At 37.8% G+C, this 19,637-nt stretch overlaps 1 protein-coding gene and 1 non-coding gene across 8 annotated transcripts in view; both read left to right on the top strand.

The window, feature by feature from the left end:
• The window catches only part of FAM114A2 (family with sequence similarity 114 member A2), a 37,004-nt gene that overhangs the window by 1,370 nt on the left and 15,997 nt on the right, over nucleotides 1–19,637 (top strand). For 3 of the 7 annotated variants that reach the window (XM_069589987.1, XM_069589986.1, XM_069589989.1), the window contains exons 2-10: nucleotides 1,956–2,066; nucleotides 3,374–3,615; nucleotides 3,959–4,058; nucleotides 4,445–4,537; nucleotides 9,161–9,252; nucleotides 10,380–10,514; nucleotides 11,027–11,185; nucleotides 11,811–11,934; nucleotides 16,017–16,096. In XM_069589987.1, the coding sequence (XP_069446088.1) occupies nucleotides 3,388–3,615; nucleotides 3,959–4,058; nucleotides 4,445–4,537; nucleotides 9,161–9,252; nucleotides 10,380–10,514; nucleotides 11,027–11,185; nucleotides 11,811–11,934; nucleotides 16,017–16,096 (1,011 nt within the window). In that variant the 5' untranslated portion in view covers nucleotides 1,956–2,066; nucleotides 3,374–3,387. Of the gene's footprint in view, nucleotides 1–1,661; nucleotides 1,785–1,955; nucleotides 2,067–3,373; nucleotides 3,616–3,958; nucleotides 4,059–4,444; nucleotides 4,538–9,160; nucleotides 9,253–10,379; nucleotides 10,515–11,026; nucleotides 11,186–11,810; nucleotides 11,935–16,016; nucleotides 16,097–19,637 lie in introns of those variants that run through there. The other 4 variants (XM_069589985.1, XM_069589984.1, XM_069589990.1 and 1 more) reach the window with 2 other exon arrangements.
• On the top strand, nucleotides 191–293 carry LOC138441884 (U6 spliceosomal RNA). Its single transcript, XR_011257459.1, has one exon. It is a non-coding gene; the product is annotated as a U6 spliceosomal RNA (small nuclear RNA).

The raw sequence follows: 19,637 nt of genomic DNA, 5'->3' as shown, positions 1-19,637 counted from the left end.
GTTATATAAATCTATCTTTCTAGCTTTATGCCTCCCCATCATTCTCCTTCTCATAATAACTACTTCTGCTATCTGTTTGCATTCCACACTTTCATATCTCAGACCTTTGAGCTTTCCTTTGTGTTGTTTCCACACCCTTGAATTCTCTCATTGGTGTCTTGATCTGTCAAAATCCTAAGTGCCCTTGTGCTGGCTTTGGCAGCCCATATACTAAAATTGGAACCACCCAAAGAAGATTATCAGGGGCCCTGCTCAAGAATGACTCCCAAATTTGTGAAGCCTTCTGTATTTTTTGGATAGTAGTTCATAGTCCTTAGGAATTTGAATAGAATTTGCATTCTACTGTTATGTGAAAATTGTATAAATCTTAATTATGTTGGTTTGGTTCACAATGCTTTTCAGGTAGTAGACCTTCTGTTTCTCTCTATATTCATTCTATTAATGGATATTCATTTCTCTAATTCATTCTATTAGTGGATATTCATTCTATTAATATCCTTCTATTTCTCTGTGTATTCATTCTATTAATATCCATTTCTCTGTATATTCATTGTATTAATTTTTGAGAGTTTTATATTGAAACTCCAACTAAAAATCTTAGTTTATTTACTTAAAAAAAATAATTGTAATATATAGTGGATCCATATGTAACCTTGTTCAGTTTTTCCAAGTCTCCTGTAAATGTGTTATCATGCTTTTGTAATTTAAAAAAAAAAATTAAAAAAGACCAAAATCCTAAGTGCCCTTTAAGGCAGATGCCTTTAAGGCAAGTTCAGATGCCTACAAAGGCTACTCAGGTAACATAAATGAGTCAAGTGGAGTTGGGTGGAGATCATGGGGATCTAGAGAGCACTACCCTGTCTAAAAGATCCCAGCAAATATTTGGCATGAGCTGCTGCTGCTGCTAAGTCACTTCAGTCGTGTCCGACTCTGCGACCCCATAGACGGCAGCCCACTAGGCTCCTCTGTTCCTGGGATTCTCCAGGCAAGAATACTGGTGTGGGTTGCCATTTCCTTCTCCAATGCATGAAAGTGAAAAGTGAAAGTAAAGTCGCTCAGTCGTGCCCGACTGTTAGCGACCCCATGGACTGCAGCCTACCAGGCTCCTCCATCCATGGGATTTTCCAAGCAAGAGTGCTGGAGTGGGTTGCCATTGCCTTCTCCATGGCATGAGCTAGTTATTACCGAGTTGAATGTGGGCCCAGTGTTGTCAAATTGTTCAGTTTTACAAAGGAAGTTGGAGATTTCTATTGGAATATGAAGTCTGATTTTTAAATGTTAACCAATTAGTATAAAAAAGTGTTAAACACTTTGCAGGCCAAACAAAAACCTCTGTAGGCTTGATTTGGAACTCAGAATTCCAGTTTGTGATCACTGTTGTGTGCTTTTTAAAGGTATTTAAAGTTGAATGTTATTTCCTGATTCTCACATACTTTTCCTTGCTGCCTGTCCTTTAAAAATTTTCTGTGTACCTCAATTATAGTGCTATTTACAGGCTGCCTTAGTTGTTATTATGTCTCTCATTTTTAGTATGTTAGAAATGTTTTGATGGCATTGATGGATTGGATCTAATTATGTGATTAGATTGTGTGTGGGGGGGTTAGTCTCCTCTGACTCTTTGCAACCTCATGAACTGCCCCTGTGTCCATGGAATTCTCCAGCAAGAATACTGGAGTGGGTTGCCATTCCCTTCTCCAGGGGATCTTCCCAGCCCTGGGATTGAACCTGGGTCTCCTGGATTGCAGGTGGACTCTTTACCAGCTGAGCCACCAGGAAAGCCTGTGGTCAGTATATATAGGTACAGGATATGTGCTTATATATACTTAAGGTCTGGGTGTGTGTGTGTCTGTGTGAAATGCATTTTTTTTCTTTCCCTGGTGATACTTTGTTATCTCAGAAACCAGCATCTCCTGTTTGTAAATACATCAGTAATATCTTTGCTTTAATCGCTAAAGATCTGTACTTCTGGAAGAAATTGAATTGGTTAACTTTGCTATTCAAAAGCTGGCGTGATGTAAATCTTATCCTGAGAGCTGAGATTTCATAATCTTCTCTGAAAAATTGAGGTAGGGATGATTAATAACTAATAAGGTTTTTTAAAAAATGTCAGTTAAAGGAAAAGTTAATAAATTGGACTTCATTGAAACTAAAAAGTTTTGCTCTGTGAAAAACTATGAAGAGGTTGAAAAGATAAGCTACAAACTGGAATAAAATATTTACAAACCACATATCTGACAAAGGACTTGAATTGAGCTCTTAAAATTTAACAGTAAAAAAAGTCCAATTAGAAAGCAAACAAAAGATAAAAATAGCTGTTTCACTGAAGAGGATATACAGATGGCAAGCACATGAAAAGATGTTCAGTATCATTAGCCATTAGAGAAATGCAACATAAAGCTTAAACCCATATTAGCGCACCTATATCAGAGTGGTTCAAATAAAAAATAACACTGCCATATGCTGATGAGAATAAAAAGAAACTTGATTCCTCGTATATTGCTGGTAGAAATGTAAAATAGTTCAGCTACTTTGGAAAAGAGTATGGCAGCTTCTTACAAAATTAAGCATGCACTGATCATTTCATGCACTGAAATGAAAGCTTATATTCCCATAAAAACCTGTATATAAATGTTTATAGGCATTTTAGTTGTAATAGGCCTAAACTGGAAACAGCCCGGGCATCCTTCAACAGGTGAATGGTGAAACAACTGAGATGCATCCATACCAAGGAACACTACTCAGCAATAAAAAGGGAGAAACTACTAATGCAACAACTTGCGTGGATCTTGAGGGACTTTTGCTGAGTAAACAAAACTCAATCTCAAAAGGTTACATGCTGTATGACTGCATTTATATAACATCTTGAAATGACAAAAGTATAGAGATGGAGAGTATCAGTGATTGCTGTGGGTTAGGAGGTGGGTGGGAGTGGCTAAAGATAGCTAAAACACAAGGGATCGTTATAATTGAATTATTCTGTATCCTGACTGTGATAATGATTACATGAATCTGTGCATGTGATAAAATTTCATAGAAGTAATTATGCTCACACGAATGAGTATAAAGCTGGTGAAATTTTGAGTTAGATCAGGGGATGGTATATATCGGTATCCTGGTTATGAAATGCTATTGTTGTAAAGTAAAATAAAGTAAAAAAAAGAAAAATAATAAAAGTAGAACTCAAAAAAAAAAAAAAAAGAAATGCTATTGTGTTTGCTATTGCAAACTGTTACCTTGGGGAAAATTGGATGAAGAGTATATTAAAGCTCTATTATTTCTTACACCTGCATGTGACTGAGTGATAATCTCAAAATGTTTTTAACAAGTAAAAGCCTATAATTAATTTTTTGGGGTGGGGCTTTTATTTTACCAGGCAATGATATAATCATGTCGAATAAAGATGATCTTGAGACTGCAGTGATAACTGAAGCAACTCCCATCCGTGAAGATGAGAACTGTGAGCCAGTCAAGAATTTTGAGTCAGTTGACCAAAGTGCCAAGTCAGAGAGTAAATCAGAACCTGTAGCTGCTACTCGGAAAAGACCAGAGTCCAAACCTTCCAGTGACCTTGAGACAGAAGTTCTCCCTGTTCAGGCATCACAGGCTGCAGGCAAAGTAGAGTATCTATTAAAACACTGAGATTAAAAAATATTGGTGCTAAAAGGAATATGGAATCAATATCAAATTGGGATTATACGTATTTATTTCCTTTTATAACCATAAAACACTAAATTTTCTCAGTTCTATAAATGCTTATGAGTAGTTGCCTTTGCTGTTTGATGCTTACATGCCGGTAACGTACATCTGTCAGTCAATACATTTCTTGAGCCACATAGTATGTGTTTGTTCAGCCATACTTTTGGCCAGTAATTAGCTACCCTGTGTATGCACTCTGACTTTTCCTCTAATTTTTCCATTTTTCTTTGCCTTTGGTTTTTCTCGCTACTGGGAAAAATAGGAGATTGTTTCCAAAGATGTACCTCAGTCCGGATGGGGCTATTGGGGCAGTTGGGGCAAGTCCTTGCTCTCCTCAGCCTCAGCTACAGTAGCCACAGTAGGTAAGGTCATCAGTCATTTTGTTAATTCTTGTGCATATTTTGCTACAGATCTGTGTTAAAAATGAGTTTATTATTCTTCCATGATTATACAGAGGCTTTATAGTTTGAGGATGCATTAGAATGATGGGCTGATTTATATTGCCACTAAAATTTGTAATTTTCATTAGAAGGTTGACATTTAGGAATTATAAAACTATTTAGTGATAATCAATTTTGGGGGGGAGGGGATAAGGATAAACTCCCCAAGATCAGTTATATAAGGTCAAAGTAAAGTCTTGTAATGAATTTTAAAATCTGTGGGTTTAAATTTTGGTTTGTTTCTTAAGTTTTGGTGGCTAATTGCAAATAATATTCAAATATGAAAATGTTATCATTTTTCTCATCAGGACAAGGTATTTCAAATGTCATTGAGAAGGCAGAGACTTCCCTTGGAATCCCTAGTCCTAGTGAAATTTCAACAGAAGTCCAGTATGCAACAGGTCAGTATATGGAAATGTTACAGCCTAAAATTATAGATTGAAATGGAATAGTTCAGCTCATTTCTTCAGTAGATGTTTATGGAGTGTGATGTTCAGGACATCATGGGACTGATGAGAAAGGAAACTTGAAATCTTTGACTGACAGAGATGTATGTCCTTTAACCACTTAGGTGTATATTTTTCATTATTTATGCAACATTTTATATTGCAGAGGACTGTTATAAACATTAAATAAAACCATAAATATAGAATGTAAAAATTGCCTAGCTTTTTGCTGGGTACAGTTGAGTAAGAGTCTAATAAAAGTTAGCTGAATATGAATCTGTTGTGGCTTGAAAAAATATTTTAATGTGTTAGTTTTGGTATTGTTGCACTGTCACTAAAGTTTGGTTCATTTTTTTAAGCCTTTTTTTCCTGTCCTTCAGTTTGCATAGTTTTTGTTGTGGCTTTGCTAATCTTTTGCTGTGTTTAATGCTATTAAGTCCACTCAATGACTTTTAAAAGGACCTGGGTTCCATCCCTGGGTTGGGAAGCTCCCCTGAAGAAGGAAATGGCTACCCACTCCAGTATTCTGGCCTGAAGAATTTCATGGACAGAGGAGTCTAGCAGGTTACAGTCCATGGGGTCGCAAAGAATCGGACACGACTGAATGATGTTCAGTTTCACTTTCATTATATTTTCAACTCTAGAAATTCCATTTGTTTCTTTTTTCTTTGAATTTTCCATTTCTCACCTTCTGATGTATTTATTTTAGTGTCCCTGTCTGCTAATACTGTCATCTCTGACATTTGAGTCTATTTTTGTTGACTAGTATTTTTTCTTGGTTATGGATCACATTTTTCATTTCTTTGATGCTGGAAATTAAAAATGTTACATAGTTGAGTGGATTTTGTTGTCTTTGAAAGGGAGTGAGTTTTGTTTGGAGGGCAGTGAAGATATTTGTAGCTTGTGTGTGTGCTTAAGTCACTCAGTAATGTCTGACTCTTTACAACCCCATGGACTGTAGTCTGCCAGGCTTCTCTGTCCATGGGGATTCTCCAGGCAAGAATACTGGAGTGGGTTGCCATGTCTTCTTCCAGGGGATCTTCCCAACCCAGGGATCGAACCCAGGTCTCCCACATTGCAGGTGGATTATTTACCGCCTGAGCCACCAGAGAAGCCCAAGAATACTGGAGTGGGTAGACTATCCCTTCTTCAGGGAATCTTCCCGACCCAGAATCAAACCAGGGTTTTCTGCATTGCAGGTGGATTCATTACCAGCTGAGCTACCAGGGAAGCCCATTTGTAGATTAGGTTGATCTTTTTAAGACTTCATTCTAAGCTGCTTTAGGGTGAATTAGGGTAGCCTAGTTTAGCTTAGCTACTAAGCCTCTAACACTTCTGAGGTTTCTATCTAATTTCTAGGTGTTAAACTAGGTCTGTCTACTTGATTGTTTGGAAGTCAAATATCTCAGCCTAGCATGAGCTTTGGGCATTGTTTAGTTTACAGCTTCATGGTCATTCTTTGCCCAGTATCATGGAGTCTTCCAATATAAAAATAGCTTAGTATTCAGCCCAAGACTCAAGGGCATGCCTGTGTAGATAGCTGGAAATCTTTACCTCTGTAGCTCCCTCTTCTCCAGTACAGTAAAGTCTGAAGATATTGTGGGTTCAGTTTCAGGCCACTTCAATAAAGTGAATATTGCAATAAAGCGAGTCTCACAATTTTTTTTTAGTTTTCAAGCATATGTAAAATTTTATACTGTGTTATAAACTATTAAATGTGCAGTAGCGTTATATCTTAAAAAGAGTGTACATAATTAAAAAATACTTCATTAATGCAAAATCCTAACCATTATCTGACAATGGAGGGTTACACAAACCTTCAGTTTGTTTAAAAAAAAAAAAAGCATTATCTGAAGAATGCAGTAAAGTGCAATAAAATGAGGTATACTTGTACTCTGACCTGCAAATTCCAGGCGCTTCAGCTTTCCTGCCTGTTTCTTCCACTTAGTAAGACTACCATGCTCTGCTTGGGTTTCCCTTCCTTGTGCTGTGGTCTGAAAAGCAAACCAATCAGAATTCTCTTCATTTTTTTCTTGTCTCTCCTGAACCATAGTCCAGTATAGTCTGTTGTCTAGTATCTGGAGATAATTGTTCTTTATATTTTGTCCACTTTTCTAGATGCTGTGGTAGAAGGGCAAGTCTGACATCAGATAATCCATCAGAGTTGGAAGCAAAAGTCCTCCCTACAGTAGATTATTTGTTGATCTCCTATAAGAGATTTTAGTGTTAATAGTACAGATTAAAAAAAAAAATCTCCTTAATGCATATCTGAATCTAATGAAGAAGCATAATTTTCTAGGATAAAGTTTAAAATAGCCTGGATTTTTAAAAAAATCAGATTTATTGAGTTAATAATTTACATAAAGTTTGCTCTCTTTAGGTATAGTCATCCTGTAATATCCATGGGGATTGGTTCCAGGAGCCCTCCAATGGATACCAACATCCTCAGATGCTCAAGTCCTTTATATAAAATGAGAATCCACAGGTTTGACATCCACAGAACAGAGGACCAACAGTTTATAGTTTTATGTATTTTGACAAACATTCAGTCCTCTTTACACTGTGTAATCATAGTCCATTGTGATTATTCAGTTGTAGAATATTTCCTATATCTGTATAGACAGGAGACAAGAATATTTTTACACCCCCCGCACCCGAATGCCCCTTTGTAGTCACTCCCCTCCACCAGTTCTTCACTCTCAGTGACCACTGATCTGTTTTCTGACCCTGTGGTTTTACCTTGTGCAGAAAATCATGTTGTCTCTTATATATAGTCAGTAGGTTGTTCAAAAGACTGGATTTTGTTTTGAAATGAAAATGAAAAAAAGTTGCCTTAGCTTATATTTTAAATAGGCAAATGGTTTAAAATTCTTGAAAAATGCTAAGGCCTTATATGTTGGAGGTAAGATCTGATTTAAAAAAATTCATTTCAGTTCAGTCGCTCAGTCATGTCCGACTCTTTGTGACTCCATGAATCGCAGCACGCCAGGCCTCCCTGTCTATCACCATCTCCTGGAGTTCACTCAAACTCACGTCCATTGAATCCGTGATGCCATCCAGCCATCTCATCCTCTGTCGTCCCCTTCTCCTCCTGCCCCCAATCCCTCCCAGCATCAGAGTCTTTTCCAATGAGTCAACTCTTTGCATGAGGTGGCCAAAGTACTGGAGCTTCAGCTTCAGCATCATTCCTTCCAAAGAAATCCCAGGGCTGATCTCCTTCAGAATGGACTGGTTGGATCTCCTTGCAGTCCAAAGGACTCTCAAGAGTCTTCTCCAACACCACGGTTCAAAAGCATCAATTCTTCGGCACTCAGCCTTCTTCACAGTCCAACTCTCACATCCATACATGACCACAGGAAAAACCATAGCCTTGACTAGATGGACCTTAGTCGGCAAAGTAATGTCTCTGCTTTTGAATATACTATCTAGGTTGGTCATAACTTTTCTTCCAAGGAGTAAGCGTCTTTTAATTTCATGGCTGCACTCACCATCTGCAGTGATTTTGGAGCCCCAAAAAATAAAGTCTGACACTGTTTCCACTGTTTCCCCATCTATTTGCCATGAAGTGATGGGACCGGATGCCATGATCTTTGTTTTCTGAATGTTGCGCTTTAAGCCAACTTTTTCACTCTCCTCTTTCACTTTCATCAAGAGGCTTTTTAGTTCCTCTTCACTTTCTGCCATAAGGGTGGTATCATCTGCGTATCTGAGGTTATTGATTTTTTCCCGGCAATCTTGATTCCAGCTTGTGTTTCTTCCAGTCTAGCGTTTCTCATGATGTACTCTGCATATAAGTTAAATAAGCAGGGTGACAATATACAGCCTTGACGTACTCCTTTTCCTACTTGGAACTAGTCTGTTGTTCCATGTCCAGTTCTAACTGTTGCTTCCTGGCCTGCATACAGATTTCTCAAGAGGCAGGTTAGGTGGTCTGGTATTCCCATCTCTTTCAGAATTTTCCACAGTTTCTTATGATCCACACAGTCAAAGGCTTTGGCATAGTCAGTGAAGCAGAAATAGATGTTTTTCTGGAACTCTCTTGCTTTCTTAATGATCCTGCGGATGTTGGCAATTTGATCTCTGTTTCCTCTGGCTTTTCTAAAACCAGCTTGAACATCAGGGAGTTCACGGTTCACGTATTGCTGAAGCCTGGCTTGGAGAATTTTACCATTACTTTACTAGCATGTGAGATGAGTGCAATTGTGTGGTAGTTTGAGCATTCTTTGGCATTTCCTTTCTTTGGGATTGGAATGAAAACTGACCTTTTCGAGTCCTGTGGCCATTGCTGAGTTTTCCCAATTTGCTGGCATATTGAGTGCAGCACTATCTTTCAGGATTTGACACAGCTGAACTGGAATTCCATCACCTCCACTAGCTTTGTTCGTAGTGATGCTTTCTAAGGCCCACTTGACTTCACATTCCAAGATGTCTGGCTCTAGATTAGCGATCACATCATCATGATTATCTGGGTCGTGAAGATCTTTTTTGCACAGTTCTTCTGTGTATTCTTGCCAAGATGCTAATAAAGCAAACCTATTTATGGACTGTCCCTTTTTACACATCCCTTCCCTACTATAGGAGAGACTAATGCCAAAGAGAATGGGAACTCCTCTCCAATGAGTGGGCCGTTTGGGGTATTCTCGACCATCTCTACTGCTGTTCAGAGCACAGTGAGTAAAATTGCCAAGGTGGCCTGCTTCCTTCCATGATTATAATGGGTTTTGTCTCTCTCTCTTTCTTTTTCCTTAAAAGTCATGGGGAATGATTACTCTTATGGGAGTTCAGATTGCTGAAGATCATTCACTTTGATTTTAAGTGTAGAGTGAGAGCTAGTTGAAAAACTTAGAAGTAAAAGAGGGAGGAGGAGATGAGTAATGGAGAGGAAATGTACATAATATTTTATGGACTAAGAATTCTTAGTTTGTTGGTCCTAGAAAAACCTTTCTGCTTTACAAAAATATTTTTCTCATAATTACATCTTTTAGAGGAAGGGAAAATGAGATGCTTATGATGAATACTTATAAAGCCATAGATGGTTAGAAACATTTTTGAAAGGATTGTATAGGAAGCTTACTATCTCTTGCATGACAATAGTTGGTACTTGTTAACTTTTTACTTAGTATAATCTATATTCAGGAAAATGAAATCATAAGGGTTCAGTTTTAATTTTCACAGTGTGCACGTATTCAGACTGAGAAACAGCAGGGGGTATAGCACGTCTCCCTGTGCTGTCTCCCCGTCTTGTATGCCTCCCTCTCTTGCCCTCTAAGGTAGCTACAGTTCTGTCTTCTACCAACATACATTAAGTTTGCTTGCTGTATAAAGAATCATAAAGAATGTACTCTATTGTATCTGGTTTCTTTCATTCATTATTATGTTTGTATAATCTATTCATGGTATAGCTGTGTGGTGCATTCCATTTTCTTTGTTGTGCTTCACTGAGTGACTGTGTAACACTCATTCCAGAGTTGGCAAGTGTTGAGGTGGTTTTCAGTTTTTAGCTTTTATAATAGTACTCCTGTGAGCATTTGTGTGTGTCTTTTGATGAACCTCTACACAATTTTTTGAGTTTTTAACCATGGGTAGAGTTGCTAGGTCATAGGATATTGATATATTCAGACATACTCTTAGTTTTCCAAAGTGGGTATACTGCTTTACATTCCCATAAGTGCAGTATGATTGTTTTAGTTGCCCCACTTTCTTGCCAGTTGATATTGTTGTCCACTATTTTACGTGATCAAAACATGCAGGTGTCTTTCTTCAACATTATTGTGATGAGGTTGCATGTGTTTCCTAGGGAAAGAGTGTTATCAGTGGGGGTTTGGATGCCTTAGAATTCATTGGAAAAAAGACAATGGATGTAATAGCAGAAGGGGATCCTGGATTTAAAAGAACCAAGGGTCTGATGAACCGGACTTCTACACTGTCTCAGGTACTATTTGCATTTATCTGTTTACTTTCTGTTTCTATTTTGATCTGTATTTTTGCCTGTGTTAACTTGGGACCTTGTTAGTATTTCCTTTTGAGGACATTTTAGTGATTTTTTTTTTAAATTAAAGTTTTTTTTTTTTTTTTGTAAGGGGCTGCACAGCCCTAATGCTTAGAAAAATGCACAGTTCTTTTTTTTTTTCCTCCTCTTTCCTTCCCTCAGAATGTCTTCTCAATGCAGTATAAGATGCCAAGCCCTTTTAGGGTTGTTTATTAGATTAATAGTAAAAACCACGTTCAGAAAAACACTTGGTTCCTAGGGTGTTATTTACCCTGTGTTGGAGCAAATTATGTGATCCTATTTTCCCTGCAGCTCCTGAGCCTATCTGATTTGAATCACAGTTCCATAATGAAAGAGCAGTGTTATTCATCTCAGTTTTGCTTCCCTAGACTTTCAAAACTCATCCTTAAGCTTTTGTTATGTATTGCAGTATAATGCCTCCACCTCTCTTTCAGGTTTTACGAGAGGCAAAGGAGAAAGAAGAACTATGGACTTCCAATGAGGTTACCATGGAAACAGACAAGAAAACTCATTATGGGCTACTCTTTGATGAATTTCAAGGCCTTTCACATCTAGAAGCTCTGGAGATGCTCTCTCGAGAAAGTGAAATAAAGGTAATTCCAAACTAAAAATTTCATCTGGGGTAGTCTTCCAGCAAAAGCACACTGCATAATCTCTCTTCCTTTGTGCAGTTGGAAAATGAAATGTATGTCAGGTAGAGGCTTGAGACACTCTGAAAATACTATGCCAAAACAAACAAATTAATATTTGAATTAATTACTAGAAAAGAATGAGTCAAGTGTTGTTTCTCTAAATTTTTAAAGACAAATGGACAGATTAACAAAGATGTCTTAATAGTACATGTATTATTTGTCCTTCATCTTGTTCTTTTTTTCTTTTTATAAGTTTCTTTGGCTTAAGATGCCAATTTGGATTTAGTTACCTGTTAGCTTTTAATTGATTCAAGACTATTTCATATTCTCCTAATTTTTAAGCTGAGTTAAGCACTAATTTCTGTACATTTCTAGTTTATATCATTTTTGATGAGATGAAATACATTCAGGGTGGTATGGCTGCAGTGGTTTATATTGTTTTTGGAAGCACAAATTCTCTCTATCTTTCCTCTTGTGTTAAGGTTCTTAAGAGCTTATGAATTCATAATTTTAATTTTACTATGGTCTATAACCTGTTCTGCATTTGAGAATGTTTTTCTTTCTCATGCTTATTATATCAATTCAGGTGAAGTCTATTCTTAATTCTCTGAGTGGAGAAGAGTTAAAGACTCTAAAACTTGAATTGGAGCAACTCAAAGAAGCGTTTTCCCTAGCAGAGCTCTGTGAGGAAGAGGAGGAAGAGAAGAAAGGTAATATGGAAATCCAGCATTTGAGTGGGAAGGATGTAGCGTGTTTATGTGCAGTACGTATGTAGATATCAGTACATATATAACCATCATATGTCCTAAATATTTTATACTAGTCTTGCAAAATTATAATTTTTCCTTGGACACTTTATGTACCTTTGAAACTAGCTTCTGAAGTAAGTACAGGGTATCTTGTTGGCTATTTATCAAAGAACTTGAACATGGCAGCAAATGGTCTAGGTACTGTATTAGAACTGACTTGTGAAGAAAATCTAGATCATCAAGGTCAGCTTTTAATATCTGGGAAAATAAGTGGGGCTTTCAGCATAGCCCTGTGGCATTAGAGTCCGTATATATTACTGTTCATTCCACGTGATGAAGGCAAAACGATATTGGTCACCAGAATGTACAGAGATACTGAAGAATGCACTATAGAGATCTATCACAGAAAACAAGTCACTATTTTAGAAATATGGGACAGTAAAGTATGGGGGTTTGGCACTATAAAATGGCAAAGAATAATAGCATTGATAGATCTCCAGTCTTTTACAAATCTCTAACTTTTACCATTAGGTTTTTTAACCAGCAGATTGGGAGTGTTACAAGGGTTGGGGCAAGGCACAATATGCCCTGTCTCAATGTAAGCTGATAGCATAGATTTTTTTCTTCTATGGCCTCCTACCTGATGGGGTATTAATTAATGAATATTGGGCAGGGATTTATTCTGGTCTGTGGTAATTTTCATGGGTGATGTGGAATATATTTTATTTATTTTTAATTGGAGGCTAATTGCTTTACAGTGTTGTGTTGGTTTCTGCCATACATCAACATGAATCAGCCATAGGTATACACATGTCCCCTCCTGTCTCCCCCCTGCCTCCCACCCCATCCTCTAGGTTATCTCAGAACCCTGTGTGTACCACATCTTAAACCAATCGTCTGGTTATATAATACCTTGCTAAATAAATAATATTTATATAACATCTTACTCTGTGTAAAGAGTCCTGATACAAAATGGTCCTTGAATATGAATTTTTAAAGCTGTCTTGATATACTGAGAAGACAGTAAGCATGGTAGATAAAAGGATGGATTTTGGAGTTAGACCTGGGTTCTAAATCAAGATCTGCCATTTATTAAGCCTTGTGACTTTGGGAAGTTACTAAACCCTGAACTTCTGTTTCCTTAACTATAAGTAGAGGTGGCTAATCCCTCTCATAACTAAATGAAATGTTATGTTTAAGGTGTGGCTCATAGTAAACACTCAACAAACAGTGGCTATTATTTTCGTTATTAGAATGGCAGAAGTAAATAAATAAAGATCTTCATTTTCAAAGTCTCACTTAGCAGGACACCTATAAACTGATTTTTGATTTGCTTAAGTTGCTCCATTATTCCTAATCAATTCCTGGTTATTTTATGAACTTAATTTAGGTTAAGGCAATGGCACCCCACTCCAGTACTCTTGCCTGGAAAATCCCATGGGCGGAGGAGCCTGAGCGACTTCACTTTCACTTTTCACTTTCATGCACTGGAGAAGGAAATGGTAACCCACTCCAGTGTTCTTGCCTGGAGAATCTCAGGGACGGGGAGCCTGGTGGGCTGCCGTCTGTGGGGTCACACAGAGTTGGACACGACTGAAGCGACTTAGCAGTAGCAGCAGCGGTACATAATACCATTAACAGTATTTGTTTAATTGAGTCAACGTCTCACTTTGTGTAGTAATCAAAAATCCTGATTTTAAATACCATTCAGAGGAATTTCTAAACAGATGGATTTGTGTCTGATATTTTTATTCCCTACCTGTTTGCCAGAAATCAGGATTCTTCAAAGATAGCATTGGAGTGCTGCATGCCACCCTTTCCAACAGACCTCCCTAGTGATTCTGGTTGAGAACGCAACACTGACCTTGGTATTTAATTATATCTCAATGAAGTTTAAAAAAAAAAAAGTGATGGTAGGATAGGGGAGAGAAAACCACAGAGCCTGACTCTGGTGATGTTGATCATCTTCAGTTTCTGTCAGCATCCGTAGCCTTTGCCCTTCTATCTTATGTACCTGATCCCTTCATTTTTGTAGGAGACTTCCTGCTTGTGGTGCCAGCCTCTCTTCTGAGTCTCCCCCAAAGCACCAACCCAGTCTTCCTTTTGTCTTTGTGTACTCTTGTTCTAATACAACAACTGCTTTTTATGCTCAAATTGATGGGGAGTACATGACAAAGATCTCCATTTTCCCCCCTGATTTTATCTTTTTAAAAAAATACTCATTTGTTTTATTTGTTAGATTCCACATATAAGTGATAACATAGTTTTTATCTTTCTCTGTTTCACTTATTTCACTAAGCCTAATACTTTCCAGGTCTGTACATATTGCAAATACAAACATTTTTTGATTAACCTTCAGCAGTAAAAGTTTTTTGAGCACTTAGACCCTATATATATATATATATATATATTTGAATATGTATAAATTATAAACATGTACCCATAATAATACGTTATTTACATTCTAAAGTGTATCTTAGAAAATAACTTCTTAAAGAGTGGGATAAATGGCTATAAGTAAAAGTCATTTTTTTTCCCCTCCTACACTTACTCTTTGAGATGCTTGCATCCCACTTGGATGCACATTCATCCCTTGATCCCAAATAATTTAGAGCTTTGCTGGGAAAACAAAATCCCCTGCTAAGAGTCAAATTTTTAGTAGGATATGATTAGGAGTTGTTTAAACAAGTTACAAAGGTCACAGTTGTATCGTTGAGTGAGATCAGTTTTTCCCAAACTGTGTTATACCTGGGATCACTAAATGACTTGAATGTTCTGCCTTGAATCCCAAGGGAAGACAAAAGAATAGCAGATAGAGAAGAATCAAGGCAGATTTTCTTCCCCCTAAGGATTTTGGGGAGGAAAGCAGGTATGAAGCAGTAATAATTTGCTTTGGTAACCATGAACTAGTGATTGATGAGAGATACTCACACAGATTGTAAGTACTAGGAGATTTCTGTATACAAGAGTTCTCTGTAGTCTTTGGTGCAGAAAACACTTGGGCTGTGCTTCAGAGAGGAGGTTGGCTAGGATTTAGATGAATAGAGAGAAACAATGTTTCCTGTCATTTGTTTGGATGTGCTGATTGTTGTTGATCTTGACTCACCTATTTGCTTGCATGTTTCTCAGGTATTAAGTATTCCATGTTCCCCATCATTGCTCATCAAGCTTATTCCAATAGCTTCCTCACCATCCTTCCAGCATCTTGGAATCCTTTTTCCTCTTCCTTTCTTATTATCTACCATTATTCTTATCTGGATCCTGCATTATTGCCTAAGCCTTCCTGCCTTCCTTCATGTTTCTCTTTCATTCCATTCCTACCAGGAAGCTAAAGTGATCTTTCTAAAATTTTAATTGGATTTACCTGTCTGTTTAAAATCATTCAGCAGCTTCTCATTCTCTTTTGAAAAGTTCTGAATTCTCCACCATGGTTTATAACATCCTTTAATACCTGAATCCTGCTTACTTTCCTAGCTTCATTCTGTCCCTCTTCTCCTTCTTCCATCAGGACAGTGCCAACAGATGGAACTTCTTGCTATGCTTTCTGGATCTTTGTACTTGTTTTCTCTGCCTGAAGCCATTCTCCTGGCTAACTTGTACTCATCTTTTATGTCCCAACTTAAATTTAGTTTCTTTGGAAGCACATGTGTAGTACTCAGTTAGTACTCTGCCTTCATCAGTTCTCCATTCATGCTTATAGGATGTAATACAGAGAGCACAGGCTGTGGATTGGGGGTGGGAAGGCCAAGGTTTGACTCCTAATTTGTTATGAGATTTAGGGGATGTAAATTAACCTCTTCAGGCCCTATTTTCTTCATCTCTAAAATGGGATAATGATGCTTTTTTTTTTTTTAACAAGCCCATTGAAAGAATTCATAATAAAATATACATTAAAAAGGATTTTGTAAGCACTAAAGCACCTTGCTCATATAATTCGCTTCTGCTGTTAATACTACTACTGCTGCTACTATTTCTCTTTTCTTCCCCTGCAATGATCCACTCCAGTCTTTGTACAGTGTTTTACATGGGACTTGTTTTTCTAGGGGATGAAGACTTTACCAAAGAGATAACAGAGCTATTTTCCCAGCTGCATGTCTCCTCCAAACCAGAAAAACTTGCCAGGGTAAGTTTTTCCTTTTTGTGATTTTCAATTTTTTACATACATACATTTAATGGATAAAGAATGTAAGGTTGTAAATTCCTGTCAAGGATGTCACCAACAGCAAGAGTGCATTCTGAGATCCATACCTTGTGTCTGCTTCTTGGTTTCACAGGTTAGTGTGCTAAACTCACACTGCGCCTCCCACCCCACAACGCCATCCTCACCTGTTTTCATATGGATTGCTTTGCTTGTCTGAAAGCTTAAATTAGGCTCCAGTCTCGTTGGTCGTGCTCACCAGCCATTGTGATACTAATGGGCTAGTTCTCTATTGAGGTTTCACTCTCTGTTGACGTTCTCAGGGCTCTGAGTGATTCATAGATGATGGCATGTGGCCCTTGCAATTAGGTAGCTAGAGGTAGCCATTTCCCAGAACCCAGTAACTCAGATAATGACCATTTACCTTGTGGAAATGAGAGTTCTTGGCCTGGACCTTGCTCTTTGGTGGTGATGCCTGAGCTGTCTTCATACAACTGGAGCACGGAAGGAATTTGGTCAGAGCTCAGAGTGGGTTGGGAGAGATTGTTTGCCGAGTAGGAACTGCCTAGCATTTACGCCAGGGTGCCAGCTCTTGGGAACTATTCTCTGGGTCTTGGGCTGCCTCCTGCCTCTTCACTGTCTTCTCCTAATCTCAAGAAACGTCTTAGAATCAGTTAGCAGCAGGTACACATTGCTTCCTGGCCAGGGAGAACTGACAGCCATTAAATAGACATCAGAGTCATCTCTTGCATACCCCAGGGTAAGAAATGTGATGCTTGAGGAAAGTTACGCATTGCTCTGTCATGACCAGTGAAAATGCTGCATTCTCCAAGAAAGCTTTCAGCACCTCGCCTCAGCAGCTCCTCTCCCTCATCTTGTCTGTAGCATTTTATAGCTTGGATCATAATGTTTTTGTTTTGGAAATAATATCCAGCTTAGAAAAAAGTTGTAAGAATAGTACAAATAGCCATCCATATACCTTTTATGCAGATGTACCTGATAACATTTTACTTCATTTACTTAATCATTTGTGCTTGCAAATGTGTTCTCCTTTTCTATCCCTTTCTCTCTACTTCCCTCATACACACATGCACACACGTTATAACTATTATTGGGATTATTTCTGGTCCTGTTATGTGGCATGCAGGATCTTTAGTTCCACAACCAGGGGTCAAACCCATGCCCTCCACAGTGGAAGCATGGAATCTTAACTGCTGGACTGCCAGGGAAGTCCCTGGAACTATTTTTTGAGAGTAAATTGTAAGTATGATAGCCCTGTACTCTTCAATATTTCAATATGTGTCTCTTAAGAACATGGATATTCCCTTCCATAACCACACTAATTATTAACTGCAATAAATTTAACATTGATACCATACTTTATTTAGCCTGTTGCCTGCATTCCAGTTTTGTCATGACCTGATAATGTCCTTCATTTTTTTCCTCTAATGTTGGAGCAAGAACATGATCATAAATTGTATTTCTTTGTCACATACTCTGTCTCTCTTAATCTGTATTTGCTTTGTTTTTGTTTGTTTAGTCTCTTTTAATATGGAATAGTCCTTAGCCATTCTTTGTTCTTTATGATTTTGACTTTTTTGAGAAATACAAGCCCCTTCTCCCTTTATAGAAGTAGAGTATTCCTTACTTGAGGGTTATCTGATGTTTTCTCATGATTAAAGTCAGGTTATGCATTCTCAGCTGAAAGAGCTCATAAATAATGTTATATCCTGCACAGGGTACAATATATCTAGAGGCACATGATGTCCATCTGTCCCTTATTGGTGGGGTGTTGTCTGATTTCTTACAGTATGGTTATGATTTTGTTCCTGTGCTACTAATGAGCTTTCTGTGGGGAGACATTTTTAAGACCATACAAATGCCCTGCTAATTTAGCATTCTAGATTTAGTAACTATTCATGATTTTTGATGCAACAGTCTTTACTGTGATGATTGCCAAATGATGATTTGTTTCAGTCTCAGTACATGCTTCACATTTTCCAGTTGGCTGTCAGCATTCTGCTGAAGAGTTAAGAACTTTCCCTTCTTTCTGTCTGTTTATTATCTGTTATTGGTATGGTCTCATGGGTTGCTTTTTTTTTTTTTTCCTCATTGGTTTGTAATTCATTACTGTCCTTAATTACTTTGGTATTCAAATTGTCCTTCAAGCTGACTCCTGTGTGATGTGTCCCTGTTAGTCTTTGAGTACCTCCTTACTTTGGGGCATAACAAGATCTTGTGCCTTCCATATTTCTCCTTAGAATCAACCTGAAATTCAAGGAGCCATGGTTCCTTTTTGCTATTTCAAGCCAAAACTTGGGTGCTAGATGTGCTCATTGCTTAGGGTGTCTTTGCTTCTAGGCTTGTTGGCAGAGCTGTGTGTGTGTGTTAAGTTGCTTCAGTCGCATCCAGCTCTTTGTGACCCTATGGACTGTGGCCCACCAGAGTCCTCATTCATGGGATTTTCCAGGCAATACTGGAAGGGATTGCCATGCTCTCCTCTAGGGGATCTTCCCAACCCAGGGATCGAACCTGTGACTCTTATGTCTCTTGAGTTGGCAGGCAAGTTCTTTACCAGTAGTGACACCTGGGAAGCTGCAGAGCTAGGAAATGTGTTTAACTACACACATGTGCACCACCCTGTGTGTATGCATAAATATATGTATGTGTGTAAATGTGTATACTCATTACTTATTTTTGAGAGCATGAGTTCATACCAATAACCCCAGTTTCAGTCCATTTTTATGGGTTCTTCCTTGCCTCTCCCCGTTTTACATTTGTCTCTTTCACAGTAAGAACTCTTGTCTCCCAATAACATTACCACATTTTCTACTTTGGTCTATCCTGTAATACATTTGAAATGTATGCTTGCCCATACTACTATAAAACCAATCTACAAAAAAATTTGTGATTTATTTACTGTCTCCTCTTGTTAATTTAATTTCATCTTTGAATATGTAGAATATTAACATGTTTTCAAGTCAAAACTTCAAAAAAATATACACAGAAGTGTCGCTCCTTCCCAATTCCTATCTACTCCATTCTCCTCTTTCCTTTTATATTTTGAACTTTCTTGTTTTCCAGCATATCCTTCCTATGTTTCTTTTTTAGATAACACATATATTTTTTTATCTCCTTCTTATGTAAAAGTATACATACTATATGTATACTCCATGTAGCACTTTATTCACTTAACTGTGCAGATGCAGTCATAAAATTATCATTTGTTCTTACTTGTTTTTAAATGTGTGTATCTTACCTCCCATTCTAACAGTTAAATTTCTTCAAGGCTGGATCTGTGATACGCTTTATTGTTCTTAAAATCCCACTTCTACCATCTTACTTTCTGTGCAGTTTTAAACAAGTTGCTCAATCTCTCTGTGCCTCAGCTTCTCTGTCTGTGAGGCAGGGATAATGTAGAGTTCCTGTAAAGATTTAATGTGTTAATACACACAGAGCTCTTAAAAGTGCCTGGCCCATAGTAAATATACATTGTTTATGGTCCTGAAGAAGCTATCTCAGTGTG

Source organism: Ovis canadensis, chromosome 5, assembly GCF_042477335.2.
Source record: "Ovis canadensis isolate MfBH-ARS-UI-01 breed Bighorn chromosome 5, ARS-UI_OviCan_v2, whole genome shotgun sequence".
Lineage (NCBI taxonomy): Eukaryota > Metazoa > Chordata > Mammalia > Artiodactyla > Bovidae > Ovis > Ovis canadensis.
The sequence above is the reverse complement of the archived record's forward strand: the minus strand, read 5'-3'. Positions and strand labels throughout refer to the sequence as shown.